The 24,615-nt window shown below is 46.9% G+C and overlaps 2 protein-coding genes across 4 annotated transcripts in view; one reads left to right on the top strand and one right to left on the bottom strand.

The window, feature by feature from the left end:
- Positions 1-15,515, bottom strand: part of gatb (glutamyl-tRNA(Gln) amidotransferase, subunit B) — a gene marked incomplete at its 5' end in the record, with an annotated part of 68,656 nt that extends 53,141 nt beyond the window's left edge. For all 3 annotated transcript variants that reach the window (XM_084454226.1, XM_084454228.1, XM_084454227.1), the window contains 5 exons: positions 472-594; positions 3,596-3,794; positions 13,185-13,298; positions 14,781-14,934; positions 15,346-15,515. In XM_084454226.1, coding sequence (XP_084310352.1) covers positions 472-594; positions 3,596-3,794; positions 13,185-13,298; positions 14,781-14,934; positions 15,346-15,515 — 760 coding nt within the window. The remainder of the gene's footprint in view (positions 1-471; positions 595-3,595; positions 3,795-13,184; positions 13,299-14,780; positions 14,935-15,345) is intronic.
- Positions 15,516-15,766: 251 nt separating this feature from the next.
- On the top strand, positions 15,767-17,092 carry dctpp1 (dCTP pyrophosphatase 1; the record flags this gene model as incomplete). The annotated part of the gene is made up of 2 exons (XM_084454713.1): positions 15,767-16,015; positions 16,481-17,092. 2 exons carry the CDS (start codon positions 15,767-15,769, stop codon positions 16,805-16,807), a joined length of 576 nt encoding a protein of 191 aa, XP_084310839.1. The 3' UTR covers positions 16,808-17,092.
- Positions 17,093-24,615: the final 7,523 nt, after the last annotated feature.

The following is a 24,615-nucleotide window of genomic DNA, read 5'->3' as shown; positions in this document are numbered from 1 at the left end:
TGTGTGTGTGTGTACCAGCCATGTTTCCCTGGCAGGTGTCCAGGGTGTGTGTGTGTGTGTGTGTGTGTGTGTGTGTGTGTGTGTGTGTGTACCAGCCATGTTTCCCTGGCAGGTGTCCAGGGTGTGTGTGTGTGTGTGTGTGTGTACCAGCCATGTTTCCCTGGCAGGTGTCCAGGGTGTGTGTGTGTGTGTGTGTGTGTGTGTACCAGCCATGTTTCCCTGGCAGGTGTCCAGGGTGTGTGTGTGTGTGTGTGTGTGTGTGTGTGTGTGTGTGTGTGCGTGTGTGTGTGTGTGTACCAGCCATGTTTCCCTGGCAGGTGTCCAGGGTGTGTGTGTGCGTGTGTGTGCGTGTGTGTGTGTGTGTGTGTGTGTGTACCAGCCATGTTTCCCTGGCAGGTGTCCAGGGTGTGTGTGTGTGTGTGTGTGTGTGCGTGTCTGTGCGTGTGTGTGTGTGTGCGTGTGTGTGTGTACCAGCCATGTTTCCCTGGCAGGTGTCCAGGGTGTGTAGAATGAGCTGCAGCTCCCTGACGGCGGCGGCCGCCTCCTCCCCACAGCTCATGTCTGGTTCCATCACCACCTCCATCAGAGCCACGCCTGGGACACGCACACGCACACGCACACGCACACGCACACACACACGCACACACACACACACACACGGGTCAGAATACTATTATTATAAATAATAATATATATACACATATCAATGACGTATCTGTTCTTGACAGTTCATCTGTGGCCCAGTTTGACTATATTTAAAGGAGTAGTAAAGGGAAAAATCATGTTTAGCCCTGTTTTAAGGTTACTTAAGATCATATACAATGGTTCAGATCAAAACGTTGACAAAGTTAGCATTTTTGAGAAAGTTGATGAATGCTCTACCACCGTTTTGGTCATACAATGTATGTTTGTGGGCACCGTGAAAAATCACCTCAACAGAGCAGGAACCACACGGACAGACCCTCAACAGAGCAGGAACCACACGGACAGACCCTCAACAGAGCAGGAACCACACGGACAGAACCTCAACAGAACAGGAACCACAGAACCACAGAAACTCTCGATTTCAAAGACAGGAAACTCACTGAGGTGTTAGTTGGCGTTCTGACATATAATTCGCCATAAAGTAAATTTCTAGTTAATCTGGAAAGGCTTTTTTAAATATTTATCATAGAACTATTTAGTCGCAGCACATACGTGTGTAAACTTCCGCAAACTATGTAGCCTAGCAACATAAACAATAACAATAGCTACCGTAAGTAGTTCTGCTTCCTGAATCCCCTCTGCGGATTGATCTACATATCTACAACGGTCGTTTCAATACAAGTCAATGGATTTCATCAAATGATCAATAAAACCCTACAGGATTCATAATTTGCGGCGAATTTGATGTCAGAACACCAACGGACACCAATTACCCCCTCGGTGAGCTTCTTGTCTTTGAAATTGAGAGTTTAACATGTTTTTGAATGATTTTTCACGGTGCCCACCCACATCCATTGTATGACCATCTGAACCATTGTATATGATCATAAGTAACCTTAAAACAGGGTTACATATGATTTTCCCTTTACTACTCCCGTTAGGTACAGGTTTGATCTGCTTCAGTTTTCACCTTCAGACTGTCCTGTTCAGAGGGAAATCAAGTGCTGTATTTGACCAGCAGCAGTTGCGTGGTTCCTGCTCTATTGAGAGTCTGTCTGTGTGGTTCCTGCTCTGTTGAGGTTGTCTGTGTGGTTCCTGCTCTGTTGAGGTTATGTCTGTGTGGTACCTGCTCTATTGAGGTTCTGTCTTTGTGGTTCCTGCTCTATTGAGGGCCTGTCTGTGTGGTTCCTGCTCTATTGAGGGTCTATCTGTGTGGTTCCTGCTCTATTGAGGGTCTGTCTGTGTGGTTCCTGCTCTATTGAGGGTCTGTCTGTGTGGTTCCTGCTCTGTTGAGGTTCTGTCTGTGTGGTTCCTGCTGTATTGAGGTTCTGTCTGTGTGGTACCTGCTCTATTGAGGTTCTGTCTTTGTGGTTCCTGCTCTATTGAGGGCCTGTCTGTGTGGTTCCTGCTCTATTGAGGGTCTATCTGTGTGGTTCCTGCTCTATTGAGGGTCTGTCTGTGTGGTTCCTGCTCTATTGAGGGTCTGTCTGTGTGGTTCCTGCTCTTTTGAGGTTCTGTCTGTGTGGTTCCTGCTCTGTTGAGGTTGTCTGTGTGGTTCCTGCTCTATTGAGGGTCTATCTGTGTGGTTCCTGCTCTATTGAGAGTCTGTCTGTGTGGTTCCTGCTCTATTGAGGGTCAGTCTGTGTGGTTCCTGCTCTATTGAGAGTCTGTCTGTGTGGTTCCTGCTCTATTGAGAGTCTGTCTGTGTGGTTCCTGCTCTATTGAGGGTCTGTCTGTGTGGTTCCTGCTCTATTGAGGGTCTGTCTGTGTGGTTCCTGCTCTGTTGAGGTTCTGTCTGTGTGGTTCCTGCTCTGTTGAGGGTCTGTCTGTGTGGTTCCTGCTCTATTGAGAGTCTGTCTGTGTGGTTCCTGCTCTATTGAGGGTATGTCTGTGTGGTTCCTGCCCTGTTGAGGGTCAGTCTGTGTGGTTCCTGCTCTATTGAGAGTCTGTCTGTGTGGTTCCTGCTCTATTGAGGGTATGTCTGTGTGGTTCCTGCTCTATTGAGAGTCTGTCTGTGTGGCTCCTGCTCTGTTGAGGTTGTCTGTGTGGTTCTTGCTCTGTTGAGGTTCTGTCTGTGTGGTACCTGCTCTATTGAGGTTCTGTCTTTGTGGTTCCTGTTCTGTTGAGGGCCTGTCTGTGTGGTTCCTGCTCTGTTGAGGTTATGTCTGTCTGTGTGGTTCCTGTTCTGTTGAGGTTCTGTCTGTGTGGTTCCTGCTCTGTTGAGGTTATGTCTGTCTGTGTGGTTCCTGTTCTGTTGATGTTCTGTCTGTGTGGTTCCTGCTCTGTTGAGGTTCTGTCTGTGTGGTTCCTGCTCTATTGGGGGTCTGTCTGTGTGGTTCCTGCTCTATTGAGGGCCTGTCTGTGTGGTTCCTGCTCTGTTTAGGTTCTGTCTGTCTGTGTGGTTCCTGCTCTGTTTAGGTTCTGTCTGTCTGTGTGGTTCCTGCTCTGTTGAGGTTCTGTCTATCTGTGTGGTTCCTGCTCTATTGAGGTTCTGTCTGTGTGGTTCCTGCTCTGTTGAGGGTCTGTCTGTGTGGTTCCTGCTCTGTTGAGGTTGTCTGTGTGGTTCTTGCTCTGTTGAGGTTCTGTCTGTGTGGTACCTGCTCTATTGAGGTTCTGTCTTTGTGGTTCCTGCTCTATTGAGGGCCTGTCTGTGTGGTTCCTGCTCTATTGAGGTTCTGTCTTTGTGGTTCCTGCTCTATTGAGGGCCTGTCTGTGTGGTTCCTGCTCTGTTGAGGGTCTGTCTGTGTGGTTCCTGCTCTATTGAGGTTCTGTCTGTGTGGTTCCTGCTCTATTGAGGGTGTGTCTGTGTGTGTGGTTCCTGCTCTGTTGAGGGTCTGTCTGTGTGGTTCCTGCTCTGTTGAGGGTGTGTCTGTGTGGTTCCTGCTCTATTGAGGGCCTGTCTGTGTGTGTGGTTCCTGCTCTGTTGAGGGTGTGTCTGTGTGTGTGGTACCTGCTCTGTTGAGGTCTATGAGCGTGTGGCCCCGGGCGTCGTCGTGCAGGCTCTTGCCGCTGTCCTGCTCCAGCTGCAGCTGTTTGACCCTCACGGTCCTGGTGACCACCTGGCTCCTCCGCCGGCCCCCCAGGAAGCTGTAGGTCAGCAGGCCGTCCACCGCCACGGGGCGCCTCTGCTGGGTGATCTGGTACCCCGCCTGGGGAGGGCAAGCAAAGGGGCGTGGCTGACCTCTAGACACCACACCCCTCTATCCAGTGTCTATCTGCAAACCCTATAACAGAGGTAGGCTACGTCTTCTAAAGGTTTTGCGTTTACCTCCGCTCTGCAGTGTAGGCTAACAAACTGTTGAGGACACATTTTGAAAACTAGCCCACTGTAAAGTCAAGCGGTCATAATCACAACTAAATCACAACGAGGCTTGTTGGGGATTAATTATAGACCGCCAAGCCATTATGGCATCGTCTACAATTCTGTGTCTATAGACTATAGGCCTACAGGTCAAAATAATGATCAAACTTCTCTCATGAGTGGAGACATTTCCTTCAGTCTACATGTAGTTTGAGCTAACTACCAGTCTACCAGGTGATCAGTAACTACCAGTCTACCAGGTGGTCAGTAACTACCAGTCTACCAGGTGGTCAGTAACTACCAGCCTACCGGGTGATCAGTCTACCTACCAGGTGATCAGTCTAACTACCAGTCTACCAGGTGGTCAGTAACTACCAGCCTACCGGGTGATCAGTCTACCTACCAGGTGATCAGTCTACCTACCAGTCTACCAGGTGGTCAGTAACTACCAGTCTACCAGGTGGTCAGTCTAACTACCAGTCTACCAGGTGGTCAGTCTAACTACCAGTCTACCAGGTGATCAGTCTAACTACCAGTCTACCAGGTGGTCAGTAACTACCAGTCTACCAGGTGGTCAGTAACTACCAGTCTACCAGGTGGTCAGTAACTACCAGGTGGTCAGTCTAACTACCAGTCTACCAGGTGGACAGTAACTACCAGTCTACCAGGTGATCAGTCTACCTACCAGTCTACCAGGTGGTCAGTAACTACCAGTCTACCAGGTGATCAGTCTAACTACCAGTCTACCAGGTGGTCAGTCTAACTACCAGTCTACCAGGTGGTCAGTAACTACTAGTCTACCAGGTGATCAGTCTAACTACCAGTCTACCAGGTGATCAGTCTAACTACCAGTCTACCAGGTGATCAGTAACTACCAGTCTACCAGGTGATCAGTCTAACTACCAGTCTACCAGGTGATCAGTAACTTCCAGTCTACCAGGTGATCAGTCTACCTACCAGTCTACCAGGTGGTCAGTAACTACCAGTCTACCAGGTGATCAGTAACTACCAGTCTACCAGGTGGTCAGTAACTACCAGTCTACCAGGTGATCAGTCTAACTACCAGTCTACCAGGTGATCAGTAACTACCAGTCTACCAGGTGATCAGTCTAACTACCAGTCTACCAGGTGGTCAGTAACTACCAGTCTACCAGGTGGTCAGTCTACCTACCAGTCTACCAGGTGATCAGTCTAACTACCAGTCTACCAGGTGGTCAGTCTACCTACCAGTCTACCAGGTGATCAGTAACTACCAGTCTACCAGGTGGTCAGTCTAACTACCAGTCTACCAGGTGATCAGTCTAACTACCAGTCTACCAGGTGATCAGTCTACCTACCAGTCTACCAGGTGATCAGTCTAACTACCAGTCTACCAGGTGGTCAGTAACTACCAGTCTACCAGGTGATCAGTAACTACCAGTCTACCAGGTGATCAGTCTAACTACCAGTCTACCAGGTGATCAGTAACTACCAGTCTACCAGGTGGTCAGTCTAACTACCAGTCTACCAGGTGGTCAGTCTAACTACCAGTCTACCAGGTGGTCAGTAACTACCAGTCTACCAGGTGATCAGTCTAACTACCAGTCTACCAGGTGATCAGTCTAACTACCAGTCTACCAGGTGATCAGTCTAACTACCAGTCTACCAGGTGATCAGTCTAACTACCAGTCTACCAGGTGGTCAGTAACTACCAGTCTACCAGGTGGTCAGTCTAACTACCAGTCTACCAGGTGATCAGTCTAACTACCAGTCTACCAGGTGATCAGTAACTACCAGTCTACCAGGTGGTCAGTAACTACCAGTCTACCAGGTGGTCAGTCTAACTACCAGTCTACCAGGTGATCAGTCTAACTACCAGTCTACCAGGTGATCAGTCTAACTACCAGTCTACCAGGTGGTCAGTAACTACCAGTCTACCAGGTGGTCAGTCTAACTACCAGCCTACCAGGTGATCAGTCTAACTACCAGTCTACCAGGTGATCAGTAACTACCAGTCTACCAGGTGATCAGTCTAACTACCAGTCTACCAGGTGATCAGTAACTACCAGTCTACCAGGTGATCAGTAACTACCAGTCTACCAGGTGATCAGTCTAACTACCAGTCTACCAGGTGGTCAGTCTAACTACCAGTCTACCAGGTGATCAGTAACTACCAGTCTACCAGGTGGTCAGTCTAACTACCAGTTTACCAGGTGTTCAGTCTAACTACCAGTCTACCAGGTGATCAGTCTAACTACCAGTCTACCAGGTGGTCAGTCTAACTACCAGTCTACCAGGTGATCAGTAACTACCAGTCTACCAGGTGGTCAGTCTAACTACCAGTTTACCAGGTGTTCAGTCTAACTACCAGTTTACCAGGTGTTCAGTCTAACTACCAGTCTACCAGGTGATCAGTCTACCTACCAGTCTACCAGGTGATCAGTCTAACTACCAGTCTACCAGGTGATCAGTAACTACCAGTCTACCAGGTGTTCAGTCTAACTACCAGTCTATCAGTTGGTCAGTCTACCTACCAGTCTACCAGGTGATCAGTCTACCTACCAGTCTACCAGGTGGTCAGTCTAACTACTAGTCTACCAGGTGATCAGTCTAACTACCAGTCTACCAGGTGGTCAGTAACTACCAGTCTACCAGGTGGTCAGTAACTACCAGTCTACCAGGTGGTCAGTCTTGCATTCTGCTGCCTCATGCAGACCAGCAGTGTGTCTGTAGAATAACAGACTACTGTAGCCATTCCAGGTTTGGTCAGACATTTCCATCATCTTTGCTAAGTGCATGAAGATAGCCGCCGTACGCTACTGAAATAAAGGATGGACACAGAAACCTATGCTGTATAGAATTGATGAATAAACCATTGATGAATAAACCATTGATTAATAAACCATTGATGAATAAACCATTGTAATTCACTGCTAACAAGCTGTTTTACACGCACTTTCCACATTAACATGAACTTCAACAAAGACCAAATCAGAAACATCCACACGCATTAAAAATGAGGCAAGGAGCATCAATTAGCTTTTCTTGGGTACACAGGGTCACAACAACAACAGCATGATTACTCAGCTGGAATATTGTCATTTGTTTCAGAGGTCATAGTTCAAGAGGAAGTGGGTAAATATTAGATTTGTTTCTCTGTTCACAAGGCACACACACACTGCTCCAAGTGGAGTAGCGCTTTCCTCCATTGCTGCGGTAACCTCGGCAGAAGAGTCTAAACATTAATCATACTTATTGCCGTTGCCAGGGAGATGGAGATGGAAAGAAATATGAAAAAAAAAAAAAAAGGCAGAAAAAAAGAAATTATCCATTTCCATCTGTGTATTGTACCTGATCAACAAATCAATCACAGACCAACAAAGCAAACATAATTGAGCGTGGGGGATATTCCGTTCCTCTCCCCAACGGGTTGAGCCCTTTCTGAACCCTGCTTTCTCCACACTCAGCGCTCACACAGCTTTGTCATTGTCAAAGCAAATGTGCCTAATTAGCATAAGGAACCGTGTTTAGCATATGCATGCCTTAAGCTAGATAGAGAGTGGCCGTCGTTTGCATCAGGGTGACATAATCAGTCATGTGTTGATGACAGTATAATGAGGGGGGGGGGGGTGAGAGACGGTGGCTGGGGGGTGCAGGCACCCCCGAACCCCACTAGTCCCACACTCAACAAGTCTGCTGTCACATGACTCACATGTGCATCTCACTAAATTAGAATATTGTGGAAAGCTCATTATTTTCCGGAATTTAATTCAAAAAGTGAAACGTTCTTATATTATAGATTTATTACTCATGTAGTGAAATATTTCAAGGCTGATTGCCTCCATGTTGCTCCACGTTGATGCAGTAATTTGTGCAAAAGGAGCCCCGACCAAGTATTGAGTGTATAAATGAACACTGAACATACTGTACAATCATAAAGATTAAAACAAAGAAGGCTTGAAATATTACACTTTGTGTTATGGATCTGGAACACATGAAAGTTTCACTGTTTGAATTAAATGAAGGAGAATCCTGGACTTTTTCCCAGTATTGTGATTTTGGGATGCGCCTGTAGTTCTCAGCCCTCCGTCACCCCGACGGACGGGGAGGCGTTGAGCCCTAAGAGCGCTCTGCACATTCAGTTCCCCCGCCACTCCCTCACCCTCACCCTCTCACTATCACCCTCACACTCACCCTGACACTATCACCCTCACACTCACCCTGACACTATCACCCTCACCCTGACACTATCACCCTCACCCTCACCCTGACACTATCACCCTCACCCTGACACTATCACCCTCACCCTCACCCTCACCCTGACACTATCACCCTCACCCTCACCCTGACACTATCACCCTCACCCTGACACTATCACCCTCACCCTCACCCTGACACTATCACCCTCACCCTGACACTATCACCCTCACCCTCACCCTGACACTATCACCCTCACCCTCACCCTCACCCTGACACTATCACCCTCACCCTCACCCTGACACTATCACCCTCACCCTGACACTATCACCCTCACCCTCACCCTCACCCTGACACTATCACCCTCACCCTCACCCTGACACTATCACCCTCACCCTCACCCTGACACTATCACCCTCACCCTCACCCTGACACTATCACCCTCACCCTGACACTATCACCCTCACCCTCACCCTGACACTATCACCCTCACCCTCACCCTCACCCTGACACTATCACCCTCACCCTCACCCTGACACTATCACCCTCACCCTGACACTATCACCCTCACCCTGACACTATCACCCTCACCCTCACCCTGACACTATCACCCTCACCCTGACACTATCACCCTCACCCTCACCCTGACACTATCACCCTCACCCTCACCCTGACACTATCACCCTCACCCTGACACTATCACCCTCACCCTCACCCTGACACTATCACCCTCACCCTCAACCTCACCCTCACCCTCACCCTGACACTATCACCCTCACCCTCACACTATCACCCTCACCCTCACCCTGACACTATCACCCTCACCCTGACACTATCACCCTCACCCTGACACTATCACCCTCACCCTGACACTATCACCCTCACCCTCACCCTGACACTATCACCCTCACCCTCACACTATCACCCTCGACCTGACACTATCACCCTCACCCTCACCCTGACACTATCACCCTCACCCTGACACTATCACCCTCACCCTCACACTCACCCTCACCCTGACACTATCCCCCTCACCCTCACCCTGACACTATCACCCTCACCCTCACCCTGACACTATCACCCTCACCCTCACCCTGACACTATCACCCTCACCCTGACACTATCACCCTCACCCTCACCCTGACACTATCACCCTCACCCTCACCTTGACACTATCACCCTCACCCTGACACTATCACCCTCACCCTGACACTATCACCCTCACCCTCACCCTCACACTATCACCCTCACCCTCACTATCACCCTCTGTGATTCAGAAGCCATTTAACGGGTGGACAGAAAGGACTCACCCACCCTTGAGTCTCTCTCACTGGAATCATTAAATACTCTACCGGGATTCCATTTCCACGTCACTTCAAGACCATCTGGTAGTGAGCTATTGTTTTTACCATCCAGTATGAGTAAGCATGCGTCTCTCTCAGATTAGTGAACTAATTGTTTTTACCATCCAGTATGAGTAAGCATGCGTCTCTCTCAGATTAGTGAGCTATTGTTTTTACCATCCAGTATGAGTAAGCATGCGTCTCTCTCAGCTTAGTGCTGGGCGTTCTATAGAAAGGACAGGTATCTAAAGCTACTGTTCATATGGACCTGCCGTTTCAACTCTTACAACACACACTGGGCCGGCAAGCACATACATGTTATTGAGTAACGGTACATTCCACAAAATGAAATGTGGGATTCATGGAACATTAATAGTGTTCAACTCCCTCTAGGAATATCTGTGATTTAATAAACGCCTGTGGCTTTATTTCTAGACCCTGATGCCACTTTATTAGCCTGCAGAACGCCTGGCAGAAAAATGTGTGATTTTTGGGAAAATCACCATTACTGCTCTCTCTCTCTCTCTCTGTGTCTCGCTCTCTCTCTCTCTCTCTCTCTGTGTCTCGCTCTCTCTCTCTCTCTCTCTCTGTGTCTCGCTCTCTCTCTCTGTCTCTCTGTCTCTCTGTCTCTATCTCTCTCTGTCTCTCTCTCTCTCTCTCTGTCTCTCTGTCTCTCTGTCTCTCTCTCTCTCTCTGTCTCTCTCTCTCTCTCTCTCTCGGTCTCTCTCTCTCAGGGGAGAGGCACAAACAAGGCACACACTCTTTCCTCTCTGAGATTAATTCAGTCATGTCAGATCATTGTAAACTACTTCTTATTCCATGTCCTTTCTGAGTAACAGAACTGAGAGCACAGCCAACCCAGCAGTAACACCAGGGACAACCAGCATATCTGAGACCCCAGGCTCTGTGTGGAGAGACCAACACTGAGATCTACACAGACATCATTATGGCTGAGTCAGCGTGTACTACACAGAGAGATCTACACAGAGAGAGATCTACACAGAGAGATCTACAGAGAGAGGCCTACACAGAGAGAGATCTACAGAGAGAGGCCTACACAGAGAGAGATCTACAAAGAGAGAGATCTACACAGAGAGAGGCCTACACAGAGAGAGATCTACACAGAGAGAGGCCTACACAGAGAGAGATCTACACAGAGAGAGATCTACACAGAGAGAGATCTACACAGACATCATCATGGCTGAGTCTACACAGAGAGAGATCTACAGGAGGTGACGTGACCCCAGGTAAGCGGTGGAGAGGCGCCGGGAGAGAGAGAGCTCAGCTTCCCTCCGGGGTCTCACCAGGACACGGAAACAACCCCCGTGTGCCCGGGATTACACGCCTGCCTCTTCCTGATAACGGGATTACCTCTTCATCTGGGGAATGGGCCCTGACCACTCAGGGATTATTGTTCTACCGATTTCAAAACAATTGTAATGATTTAGGCATGGGTCTCATTCCTTACATGGGTTCATCTGGTTTCACTCAACACCAGAGAAAGATTCCCATGCAGCGACACTAAGCTCATTCATCTATAGTGCCTGAGGGAATCAAACCAGCAAACCCTGTGTAGCAACACAGGACAAAAACGGTGATAACAGGTTCTAACGACGCTCAAACTGGGACCGTTTAAACTGTCCCTCACCAGCTACCCTGGTTGTGTTGCAAACCAGCAGACACTGTCATCTGGAACAGCCTCCCCTTAATCAGAAGGGATTGCCCCACTCTTGCCATCGTTAAGGGGCATCTAAAGGTGTGGCTTGGAGCCAACCAAAAATGTGACTTCTAACCGCATGCCATTTTTCTATGTTCTTTATATTGTACTGTGTCTGTGTTTTATATATGTTTAACTGCTTCTGTACCTCTTGTAATTTGTTTTGTAACATCAACCTGCCTAATGGACTCCAGATGGAAACTAGCCTCCGAGCCACAATCTGGCATATTTACATGTTAGTACACGTTCATCAATATGCACTGTCCTGATCTAAATAAACTAAACTAAACTAAATAAAGGAATAATGTTGAATTCAAACCTTCCTCCAAAAGACTTATCAGAAGTGACATGAAGCAATTTCTCTATACAGGGAAACTTTAACCTAAGGGTACCTTTTTTTCTTGTAAAATTTGCAAATTAACTTTTTTGGGGGGGATTGAGCCGAAGCAAATGGCTGCACTGAGTCTCTCCGTCTGAAGTTTTGTCTCTCTGCCAAGGCCTGAACGTCAGTCAGCGCGGCGTTGGGACGCTCCTGAACACCGGGGGGGGGTGGGGAGGAACCCCGCCATGCAGGCACTCCATTACCACCACTGAGTGGGGCGTCACTTGGCCGCCCGCGACGTGGCCGGCGCCTGCTAACGGCTTCCAGGAGCAGACGACTGCATCGGTGGCGATAGGCGTTTCTGCCGCTTCAGCGAAACCCGTCGCTATTCAATTATAGCTCAGGGACTCTGGAGTTAAATGGAAAAGTTACGTTGGAGAGAGGAGTTATTGTTTGACAAATGGTTACCGAGGAGACAGACACAGACCCTCGCTCCTGTCCCGGAACCTTCTTTAGAGTGACCACGGAAGGGAGGAGCCTGACAGGAGGAGCTCATCTGAGACCAGGTGGAATCTGGGACATCTGACCTTCATCTGTCAACTCTTTACCGATCGGGCCACAGATGAGTCTATCTAGTTGATGCTTCAGGACTGACGTCTAGTGTTCAGGACAGAGGTCTAGTGTTCAGAAGAGAGGTCTAGTGTTCAGGACAGACGTCTAGTGTTCAGGACGGAAGTCTAGTGTTCAGGACAGGGATCTAGTGTTCAGGACAGACGTCTAGTGTTCAGGACAGAGGTCTAGTGTTCAGAAGAGAGGTCTAGTGTTCAGGACAGAGGTCTAGTGTTCAGGACAGAGGTCTAGTGTTCAGGACTGAAGTCTAGTGTTCAGGACAGAGGTCTAGTGTTCAGGACAGAGGTCTAGTGTTCAGGACGGAAGTCTAGTGTTCAGGACAGAGGTCTAGTGTTCAGAAGAGAGATCTAGTGTTCAGGACAGACGTCTAGTGTTCAGAAGAGAGGTCTAGTATTCAGGACAGAGGTCTAGTGTTCAGGACAGAGGTCTAGTGTTCAGAAGAGAGGTCTAGTATTCAGGACAGAGGTCTAGTGTTCAGAAGAGAGGTCTAGTGTTCAGGACAGAGATCTAGTGTTCAGGACAGAGGTCTAGTGTTCAGGACAGAGGTCTAGTGTTCAGAAGAGAGGTCTAGTGCTCAGGACAGAGGTCTAGTGTTCAGAAGAGAGGTCTAGTGTTCAGGACAGAGGTCTAGTGTTCAGGACAGACGTCTAGTGTTCAGGACAGACGTCTAGTGTTCAGGACAGAGGTCTAGTGTTCAGGACAGAGGTCTAGTGTTCAGGACAGAGGTCTAGTGTTCAGAAGAGAGGTCTAGTGTTCAGGACAGAGGTCTAGTGTTAAGGACAGAGGTCTAGTGTTCAGGACAGAGGTCTAGTGTTCAGGACAGAGGTCTAGTGTTCAGGACAGAAGTCTAGTGTTCAGGACAGAAGTCTAGTGTTCAGGACAGAAGTCTAGTGTTCAGGACAGAAGTCTAGTGTTCAGGACAGAGGTCTAGTGTTCAGAAGAGAGGTCTAGTTCAGGACAGAGATCTAGTGTTCAGAAGAGAGGTCTAGTGTTCAGGACAGAAGTCTAGTGTTCACTCTGATTGAGGGGTGAGGGGTGACTATGACTCACAGGAAGGTCAGCGTAGAAGTAGTGCTTCCTGTCGAAGAGCGACTTCCTGTTGATGGTGCAGTTGAGGGCCAGGCCCGTCATCACCGCCGCCTCCACACATCGCCTGTTCAGGACCTGAGGACACACAGGGAGTATTACTAAAATAATAGTAGAAATTCTCAAATCACAGTATTATACACATCATGGTGGAGGAGAAAAGACCACAGAGGAACATCACAGAAAGAGACAGACCCCCAAAAAAGAGAAAGAGACCAAGCCAGAAGCCCAACTAGCTAACTGGCTTTTACTCGCTGGCGGGAGCTTGAAAGGCTGCAAGACTGACGCAGAGCTGCCTCTTTACTGTTGAACTTGTACTGTAAGTACTGTACTATCGTTAGCTAGCATAATATAGGCTAGCTAGCTATGTCTTATGTTGAAATCGCTTGATGTTTGGCTGTGCTAGCTGTGAATGTATGAGGATGCATGTAATCTAGTTAGCTTGGGGCACCATGTTCCCTAGCTAAACTTCAATCTGGTAGTGTAGTCACTTTTTAGACTGATTGCTAGCGAGTTAGCGTGCTGACGGAGTGTAATGTAAGGCTATGAGTCTGACTCTTACGTTGTTAGAATTGCTTGACGTCTGGCTGTGTTAGCCTTGAATGTCTGAGGATGCATGCTGACTATATCGCGTGTGTTAGGCTGACGTTTGCTTGCTAGTGTAACAGTTGATTTAGAGTTGGCGATCTGTGTGAGTGTGTGGTATGTATGTGGTATGTATGTGGAATTGAGTTAGATTTGTTAGGTAACTTATTGCAGCACTAGTTGGCTAGCCACACAATAGGATTGTCAGGAGCATTGTGCAGCATGTTATGACTAGTTGGCCACACGGATTGTCAGGAGCCATGAAGTGCAGCATTGTATGATTTGTAGTTACGCATTTGGAGATGGATGCATGCATGTGTGTGTGTACTGTTGCAAGTTGGGCCAACGAGACTCTCAATAGACCGACATTAGTTGTGACTATCACATACATTATATCTATATATATATATATATATATATATATATATATACTAACAAGGCCCTTTTATTCCAGCTATCAACTGTTTTGTGTTGTCTCATGTGGGTGTTTGGGGACTGGTTTCACAAATGCAGGCGTGCAGCTGTACTGAACAATTTTACGAAGGTTGTGCAAAAGTGAACCTGTAGGGGGCGCCAAATCACAAAAATACCACATCCTACGTTCGGCTGTTTTAATGTTATGTTTTAGATGTATTGAGTGTATTGGTGTGTGTTAATGTGATGTTTTTGATGTATTGGTGTGTGTTAATGTGATGTTTTTGATGTATTGAGTGTATTGGTGTGTGTTAATGTGATGTTTTTGATGTATTGGTGTGTGTTAATGTGATGTTTTTGATGTATTGAGTGTATTGAAATGTGTACGTATGAACTGATGTGTACTGATATGTTTTGTTCTCTTGGAAGAGTAGCCATGAGCTTAAAGAGGGTCCTAGTAAAAAGTCAAACTCACATGTAAATGTTGCACATCTGTGCATTTACACTGATGAAAAAGCTGTCCAACATCTACAGAGAGAGAGGAGGAAACTGTGAACTTACAGGTAAGGTCCCCGGTAGGGACGCGTCGAACAATGACACCAGGGAGTTTGGCGGAGCGGAGAACCCAACTTTGGAACCAGAGAACAGTTTAGTGTTTGAGTGGATCTGAGCGTGGATCTCCAGCCCCACCACGCCGACCAGCTCCTGTGGGGCGCTGCACACACACACACACCCACACACACACACACACACACACACACACACACACACACACACACACACACAGAGAGAAGAGCCATCTGAATGGGGCGCAAGAGACTGGAGACTGGAGCTCAAGTGTGTGCTGAGTGCAGACAGGCAGACACCAGCTCCTAATATGCACGATACACACACACCCACCCACCCACCCACACACACACACACACACACACACACACACAGAGAAGAGCCATCTGAATGGGGCGCAAGAGACTGGAGACTGGAGCTCAAGTGTGTGGTGAGTGCAGACAGGCAGACATCAGCTCCTAATATGCACGATACACACACACACACACACACACACACACACACACAGCGTTAGCTGCTAGGCTATATCGGTCATGACCATCATGATCTGTCGTCTTACCCCTTCCTTTTCGGCTGTGCTTGACTCTTGCCTCGGCAGACAGACGAGCCTATTCTCCTGATCACACACCAACTGGGATTATGATACATTGTAGTTTGAGGATAGAATATTCCAACGTGTTTATTGATATTACACAGAAGAGCACTCGTTCCTGCTAAGGAGGCGGCCATGTTTGTCACGGTGTCTGGGATTGTAGTTTTAACTGAAGGGTTTCAAAGGTAAAGACACCGCAGGGGGACTACACTACCCAGAAACCCAAGAATGAAAACACCGCCCACTCTAAACATCCGGGGTTATTTGTTTTACGACATCTCCGGCCGGCTGCTGGCGGGAGTTTCTCACATGCTGACCGAGTTGGGTTGTTTACAGAAGAGTTAGCTTCAAAAGTGTGTATTCGTGTAGCTAAATATCACAAAACGCAATGGCAACGAACGGCGACGAGCTGAATTTGAACGGCGACGTGTCAGTCCCGTCACACACAGACGGGACCTCTTCTAGTGAGTCGCTCACGTCCTCGTCTGGTCCACATGGCGACGCTCCTGAACAGAATGAACAGAATGAACAGAATGAACAGAATGGAGGAGAGAGGTTCTCCTTCACATCCCAGAATGGAGGAGAGAGGTTCTCCTTCACACCCCAGCCCACCATCGAGGACCTCAGGCGGATGCAGGTGAGATGTTTGGGGCAGTCTAAAGAGGGGACCTCTGCTTGGTCATACATGTTCAGTCTAAAGAGGGGACCTCTGCTTGGTCATACATGTTCAGTCTAAAGAGGGGACCTCTGCTTGGTCATACATGTGCAGTCTAAAGAGGGGACCTCTGCTTGGTCATACATGTTCAGTCTAAAGAGGGGACCTCTGCTTGGTCATACATCTTCTAAAATGCGCGTTTTATTTTATTACAGCCGCGCAGCTGCTGGTATAATTTGTGTAAATGTTTGCTTATAGCCAGGCCTACATTATTCTGTGTTACGGTGGTACGTGTCCAGGTTTGGTCCATGTGGGGTTGTGTGTGCGTGTGTGTGTGTGTGTGTGTGTGTGTGTCCTAGCGCGTGTGTGTGTCCTAGCTCACCCATCGTTCTCTTCTTGCCGCCTGCCCAGCTAATGGTCAATTGTGTGTTTCTGAACGCCACCCAGGCGGAGTTCACAGACGAGCGTGACTGGAACCAGTTCCACCAGCCCCGCAACCTGCTTCTGGCCCTGGTGGGGGAGGTGGGCGAGGTGGCCGAGCTCTTCCAGTGGCGCGGGGAGGTGGGCGAGGGGCTGCCCGGCTGGACGGAGGCCGAGCGGGAGCACCTGGCGCACGAGCTCAGCGACGTCCTCATCTACCTGGTGGAGCTGGCCGAGAAGTGCCGCGTGGACCTGCCCCAGGCCGCCCTCCGCAAGATGGCGCTGAACAGGCTGAAGTACCCGGCCAGCAAGGTGCACGGCTCGGCCAAGAAGTACACGGAATACACAGACTGAGGCTCCCGCTGGGCCTGCTAGCTGCATGCTAACACACAACCAACAGGCCCCACTGACCGGCTCGAAAGCATTCTGTCCTCACGTGTGTACATTGGGCTGGTCGTATGCTCCCGGAGGGGTTTAGAACTGTGCCGTGCTGCTCCTGGTTGTTTTATATTGTTTAAATGTGTTTTTATGTCAATGTTTGGATTTTGGATGCATGTAGGCTATCCTATCATTGATCACGTTTGTGTTACTTTTAGCTATTCCCCAAGTTAGTTAATAGGCAGGCACTTTACAGAACTTTTTTTAACTTGACATCGTTATTTTTATTGAAATTGAGTCTAAAAACCACATGGTCAATTATTGGATATTATTAGTGTGGTTCAATCGCTTTGATTCAGTATGCAACTGTTTACAATCTTCCATTTAAAGTAAAGGTGCCTTCAGTCCTACTTTGTTGATTCATTTTTTTCCCGTCATTTGAGAGATTCTTGTTCAGTTATTAACTTCTAGCATGCTAATTACATTCCTTCTAGCATGCTAATTATATTCCTAAGACATTACAATTCGTAAGGTTGTACATAGCATGAATTTAAGAGATGCTCGTCTGAAGATAACCTCAAACAATATAGGTCTGCATGGCTGCACCATAGCCTACTGTAAACATATATAACATAATATAACTTAGTGTGGTGAGTAGGACCAGCGTAGGACAGGACAGGGGGCTGGTGCATTCTGGGAGCTAAACACACTAGGCCTGTTCAGTTTGTCTGGACGTGTCTTGGGCAGCAAAATGAATAATTCGCTCTCAGCTGGGGGGGTATCTCCTTGTTGAACGACAGAAAGTAATATTTTGTCAACCGCATCGTGTTTATTTCGATTTCAGCGGCTGCTTGCTTTTTATTTGAGATGAACGCTTCCTTCTTATGAGAGTGCATGCTGAGCGCCAGTGGCGGAGCTCGTGTTTGGTGAGGCGAGTCTGAATAGCGCTTCGGTTGTGCGGTCTGAAGGGTGGGGAGGGGTTTATCTGTGCCTGCCTGCTGCACCCTCCCTCAGCTGCTTTCCTCATGTCCCCTGTTCCTTTTATTACCAGAGACGGATAAGCAAATCAAACTTTATTTGTATAGCGCAGATAATGTCTCACTAGTAGGCTACATGTAATGTCTCACTGTAATAGGCTACATGTAGATAATGTCTCACTCTAGTAGGCTACATGTAGACTAGATAATGTCTCACTGTAGTAGACCATGTAGATAATGTATCATTGTAGTAGACTACATGTAGATAATGTCTCACTGTAGTAGACTACATGTAGATAATGTCTCATTGTAGTAGACTACATGTAGATAATGTCTCACTGTAGTAGACTACATGTAGATAAGGTCTCATTGTAGTAGACTACATGTAGATAATGTCTCACTGTAGTAGACTACATGTAGATAATGTCTCACTGTAGTAGACTACATGTAGATAATGTCTCATTGTAGTAGACTACATGTAGATAATGTCTCACTGTAGTAGACTACATGTAGATAATGTCTCACTGTAGTAGACTACATGTAGATAATGTCTCACTGTCGTAGACTACATGTAGATAATGTCTCATTGTAGTAGACTACATGTAGATAATGTCTCATTGTAGTAGACGTATCAAAGAAAGAAAGTAAGAGTCCGCACACTGTAGCTCCCATTAAGATTATTTATGGACAAAAAATATAAGTGACGTTTCGAGCGACAACGCTCTTCCTCAGACAACTGGATAAACATAGCCACACCAAACATTGGACTGCAGTCCTATATTTACAGTAAAAATACGCACACACGACCTACTTAACCTACTGTTGGTAAAGGGCAACATAAACAAATCAGAATATGATTTGATGAAGGTGGACTGCCCCATTACACCAGTTTTCTACACCTTACCTAAAATCCACAAATCATTTCAGGAGACCCCCCCAGGACGACCTATAGTGGCCGCTATTGGATCCATCACAGAAAAGATCTCTGCATTTGTGGATCACTCTCTCCAGCCCCTGGGGCCTCATTTATCATTGAGGTACGCCTTCTTTTACACGGTCTTTTCCGCGATTTCAGGCGTACGCCATTTCCCCCCCCTCCCCCCACAGCGCGATCTATCAAGCCGAAAGGGCGAAAATTTAGTCGCCTTTCTCCGCGCTTTTGTAGGACACCTCTCAGGTAGCCGTACCGATTTACACGGTTTCCTACACCCTTTTTGAACACAGGGGGAACTGGCGACGCAGGTGGTGCGTCGGTGAATTACTATGTTTGACGGAGAGAATAAGAGCGACAGTTCATGAACGCACAATCATGTAGGCTAATAGCCCAATTCAGCACAAACATATATCTCAATGCAAGATCGTGTCCTCTAACCGGCTCATTCATGGTCCGATATGGATTTGTTCCCCAAACTGTACCTATGCGCTGTCCCAAACCTTTCCGCGCTATATGTCACACACCTAATGCAGGCACTCCATCAAACGGCAATAATTGACCAATTAGATTGTCATTAATATGTGATCATGTGGACCTGTTTGCTGTTTGGTAAGCATATAAATGACAGTCCTCCTGTGCGTAATGCGAGCCTAAATGAATCCGGCGCTACTCGGCCTACTGGCCGAGATAGAACTCCAAAGAGGTGACGGCGATGGCGACTGCACCCACATAAGGGCACCATCAGTGAATGAATACGTCTATGTGAATCGCAAAAATGTGCACACTATAAATACCCAAATCATATGTGACGCCGACATGCTCATCACAAGTGTAGTGGCACGGTGGCCTGGCTCCACGCATGACTCATTCATCCTGGCGCACGTGGGTAGGGCTAGACTGGAGGCAGGCGCTGCGCGTGACGGCTGGCTTGTTGGTGTGTGCATAGCCAAGATACATATTCTTTGTCTTATTTACTTTAATCTTTATTAGCATTTTCCATCCATACAACGACAATACAATAAAACATAAAAGCTTACAATAACAGCTTATGGGTACTTCCATCCATGCAGCTTTTTTCTCTTAATCAAATATTACAATTTCAATATTAGTGGTATCATCACACTTCCTTCTATAATCCATCCGTTTTTCCCATCTCCCTTCAAACTTTCCTTCCTGCATCCTCAATGCATGCGTGAACTTCTCCCTAACATAAATCCCTTCCACAACACCCAGCCACTGCTCCTTGGTTGGGGGTTCCACCTAATACCAAGCGCTCATTATTGTCTTTTTACTAGCAACCAATAGTACTTTCACTAGGTATCTGTCCCCTCCTTGTACATCATCCTGTGTTATGTTTGCCAAGATATATATTCAAAGCTGATAAGAATGAGAACCAGTCAAGACCCCACCACAAAATGAGGACCCAAGCCCTCAGCCCCCTCCCCGTCATGAGGGTTACCAGCGGGGCCAAAGGGCCCGCACTGAGGTCATGCGCCAGCTATGAAGACAAAGTAAGGTTCACATTGTTACCATTTTATTGTCTGTTGGTGGGTGACTGTGTGAGGTGTGTGAGTGCGTTTGTGAGTGACTGTGTGAGGTCCGTGAGTGTGGTAGTGAGTGACTGTGTGAGGTGTGTGAGTGCGTTTGTGAGTGAATGTGTGAGGTCCTTGAGTGTGGTAGTGAGTGACTGTGTGAGGTCCGTGAGTGTGGTAGTGAGTGACTGTGTGAGGTCCTTGAGTGTGGTAGTGAGTGACAGTGTGAGGTCCGTGAGTGTGGTAGTGAGTGACTGTGTGAGGTCCGTGAGTGTGGTAGTGAGTGACAGTGTGAGGTCCGTGACAGCATGTGTGGGAATGAAGTGCAGTGAGGATGTCCTGTTGGCTCTGGTGGTGTAGTGTGGTGACCTCCACCAACTGCTGCACAACTGCCCCACAACTGCCCCAATCCCTTCTGCCATGTCCCTCTGGGCCTCTAGGGTCATGAGCCTCCAGCACAGCGTCTGAGAGGAAGCCCAGCCCTCAGGGACCCTTGAGGCAGGGACGCTGGCAGCCGGAGGTGGAGGCGTGGGCGGTGGAGACGGAGACGGAGGCGCTGGAGATGGCACTGGAGGTGGAGGCCGGCGCGCTGGAGGTGGAGGCACCGGAGGTCGTGGCGCTGGAGGTGGAGGCTGCAACCGGCGGGGGCACGACCGTCAGGTCAAGGACCACTGCAGACTCCCCCTCCTCTGAGTCCCACCCCACGTCAGAGTCTGGAGAAACAATTTCAGTCATTTTCTTGAGTTTGTCTGTTAACTTGATTATGCATTAAACATTTCATTGTGTAGCCATATTCAATTGATATGTTTTTCTGTTGGCAGCCAAATAAATGCTTAAGTGTGATTTACCGGGTGATTTAGATGAGAGTCTTAATTTCCCAGAGGGGAAAATGTTTAATGTGGTCTAACATTATGAAGTGATCATCTGTGTTATCGTTCCCTGTTTTTGGTCCTAAATCAATCATAGCCTACCACAGAATGTGTGGAATGTTTGCTTTCCTCACAGCCACATAATACAGCATGTCCGTGTAGCCTACGCCAAATACAGGATGCACGAAACGTACAGTAGGCTACCTAAACTGTAGGAGCAATCAGACAAATGTAGGCTCGTACAAATAGCTTACCTTCCGAAGATGATTTTATTTCCTCGCGTGGACCTCACCAACAAGCACATGCACCTCCGTCTCCGAAAAGTTTCTCTTCTTTCCGCGTTTTTCCATAAACGTTATTGTCTTGCCTTTTTTTCTCCACGCTATATTATGTCGGTTCCTTCCGGGAAACCACGTTTGGCCACTCATGGTTTTGACCATATATGGTTGGATTTGGGCGTGGCGAGGGCGGAACACGGGGCGCGTGCACGTCCGCTCTCTTCTACGCCACCGTCGGATTTTTCGTTGAGGAATCGGCGCAGCAGCGTGTACGCCATGTTTGATTGATCCGAAAAGCGTGTAAATATTCTCGTCGTACGCAACATTTCGCCTTTTCCTCGTTTTCGTCGTACGCCCTCTTTTACACCTGAATTTACACGCTCTTTGATAAATGAGGCCCCTGGTGACAGCTCTGCCATCGTACACACGGGACTCTATGGATTTTATTGAAGGTATCCAATCATTGTCATTCAACGAGACACAACAATTTTTAGTCAGAATGGACATTGAATCATTGTATACTAATGTCCCTTTTGAAGGAGGGCTTCATGCCTTGAAATACTATCTGGAAAAAAGAACAGAGACTAGTCCCAGCACGCAATGCATTCTAGATCTGATTGAGTGTGTGTTGACCTCTAACTATTTTTTATATGGTGCTGACTTTTATCTGGGGTGGCTATGGGATCAAAAATGTCCCCTAGCTTCGCCTCCCTCTACGTTGGACATTTTGAGGCAGAAGTGGTCTTTAACCAGCAGACCAATCCCTACATTAAATACATATCCCACTGGAGACGGTATTTGGAGGATATTTTCTTTGTTTGGACGGGGACAGAGACACAACGGAAAGAATTCCATGAACTCATGAACCACAGTAACGAACATCTTAAATTTTCTATCACTGTGGACACTGAAAAACTGGACATTGATCTGATTAAGAGAGAGGGACATGTTGTAAAAACCAGAATCACAGAACATAGAAGTGCCATTCGCAACCAAGATCCATCTGGTCCTGTAGCTGCTCATTTTACAAAGGCTAGACACAATGTGTGCACTCTTAGATACATCGGTATAGAAGCGGTTAAATGCCCTCGTAGAGGAGGAGATATAGAGACACTACTATTAAGACCAGAACTATTTTGGATTTATACACTGAACACCCTTGCTCCAAGAGGTCTGAATGAAGACTTCAGCATTAGACCTTATCTGTAATTCTGTAGGGAGGTACTGTGACTGTGTTTGTGTGCTCTGTGCTTTCGCTCTATATTTATACGAATACTCGACTATGAAATTGTCTAAAGCTGAAACTGTAGGGTCCTTTCTGTATATGTTGGACATGGATATTGTAATATTGTTATTTTGCTTATGGATGCTTTTTTTGATACTTCAAATGCACTTAGCCACTGGTAACTGATTTAGGATGACTTGTGTTTTCTAAGATACAGTGGAATTTTTGAACATGATGTATAATATGCATGTATAAGATATGCACCATAGATTATATTTTTTTAATGCACAGAGTGAACTGTACCAGGCGTCAGGTGACCCTGTTACTTAGCCTAATGGGTTTCACCTGTCTAAAGGAAAGGGGTTAATTGTCTATCCCATTAGGGTCATGTGACCCTTAGATACTATATAAATGTTTGGTGTGGCTATGTTTATCCAGTTGTCTGAGGAAGAGCGTTGTTGCTCGAAACGTCACTTATATTTTTTGTCCATAAATAATGTTAATGGGAGCTACAGTGTGCGGACTCTTACTTTCTTTGGTACATATGCTTTTTTAGTCCAGCACCTGCCTTATTAATTATTTTGGGATGTGACCCACTTCTGATTTCATTGTAGTAGACTACATGCTGTTAATGTCTCACTGTAATATAGGCCTCATGGTGGCTCTGTGTGTCTGGGCTCCCGTGCACCATAGAAACACCTGCTATAGAAAGCGCTATATCACTGTGTACATGATGAAGCAGTCCCCTCACACGCACCCACAACATGGTGAACCTCTCCTCCATACCTTACAGGTGCCACGCGTCAGTATTGCTTCCCTCCCTCACTTGCCCAAGCTGGGTTTGAGCTCAGATCCTCTGAGGCATAAACACTGCTTAGCCAGTGACTGTAAGCCACCGAAAAGCTAGCGATGTGATGGCACGAGTGTATGGTATTTATACTGAAGTGAGTTTAACCAATTCAACTGGCTTATACACACACACACAGCTTACCTATCTGTCTTGCTCTATGCAGAGGCAGGGGGAACTGTCAGGTGACATGGTCAAAGCTCTTCTCTGTCCTGGCCCCACAGTGGTGGAATGAACTGCCCACTGACGTCAGGACAGCAGTCACCCATCTTTCGCCGCATGTTCAAAACTCACCTCTTCAAGAAGTACAACCACAATCCCCCCTCTTAAGCACCTATTGTATGTGGATTGTGTTGCCCTCACACCTTGCCTTCAGCACTAGATTATGCTCTTAGTCACTAGTTTAGAAAGGAGATGCACATGTGAATTCGAACACTGACTTTCCATGTTAAATGCAATTATTGTACGTCGCTTTGAATAAAAGTGATGTAATATAAGGTAAGGTAATGTAATGTAATGTAATGTAATGTAAGGTAATGTAAGGTAATGTAATGTAATGTAAGGTAAGGTAAGGTAAGGTAAGGTAAGGTAAGGTAAGGTAATGTAGCCTAATGTAAGTTAATGTAAGTTAAGGTAAGGTAATGTAAGGTAATGTAAGGTAATGTCATGTAAGGTAAGGTAATGTAAGGTAATGTAAGGTAATGTAAGGTAATGTAGCCTAATGTAAGGTAATGTAAGTTAAGGTAATGTAATGTAATGTAAGGTAATGTAATGTAATGCAATGTAAGGTAATGTAAGGTAATGCAATGTAAGGTAATGTAAGGTAAGGTAAGGTAATGTAAGGGAATGTAATGTAAGGTAATGTAAGGTAATGTAATGTAAGGTAATGTAAGGTAATGTAAGGTAATGTAAGGTAATGTAGCCTAATGTAAGGTAATGTAAGTTAAGGTAAGGTAATGTAAGGTAATGTAAGGTGATGCAATGTAAGTTAAGGTAATGTAAGGTAATGTAAGGTAATGTAGCCTAATGTAAGGTAATGTAAGGTAATGTAAGGTAATGTAATGTAAGGTAATGTAATGTAAGGCAATGTAAGGTAATGTAAGGTAATGTAAGGTAAGGAAA

This window comes from Borostomias antarcticus (genome assembly GCF_949987555.1).
Source record: "Borostomias antarcticus genome assembly, chromosome: 20".
Classification (NCBI taxonomy): Eukaryota; Metazoa; Chordata; class Actinopteri; order Stomiiformes; family Stomiidae; genus Borostomias; species Borostomias antarcticus.
This window is presented reverse-complemented; position numbering and strand designations above follow the sequence as displayed.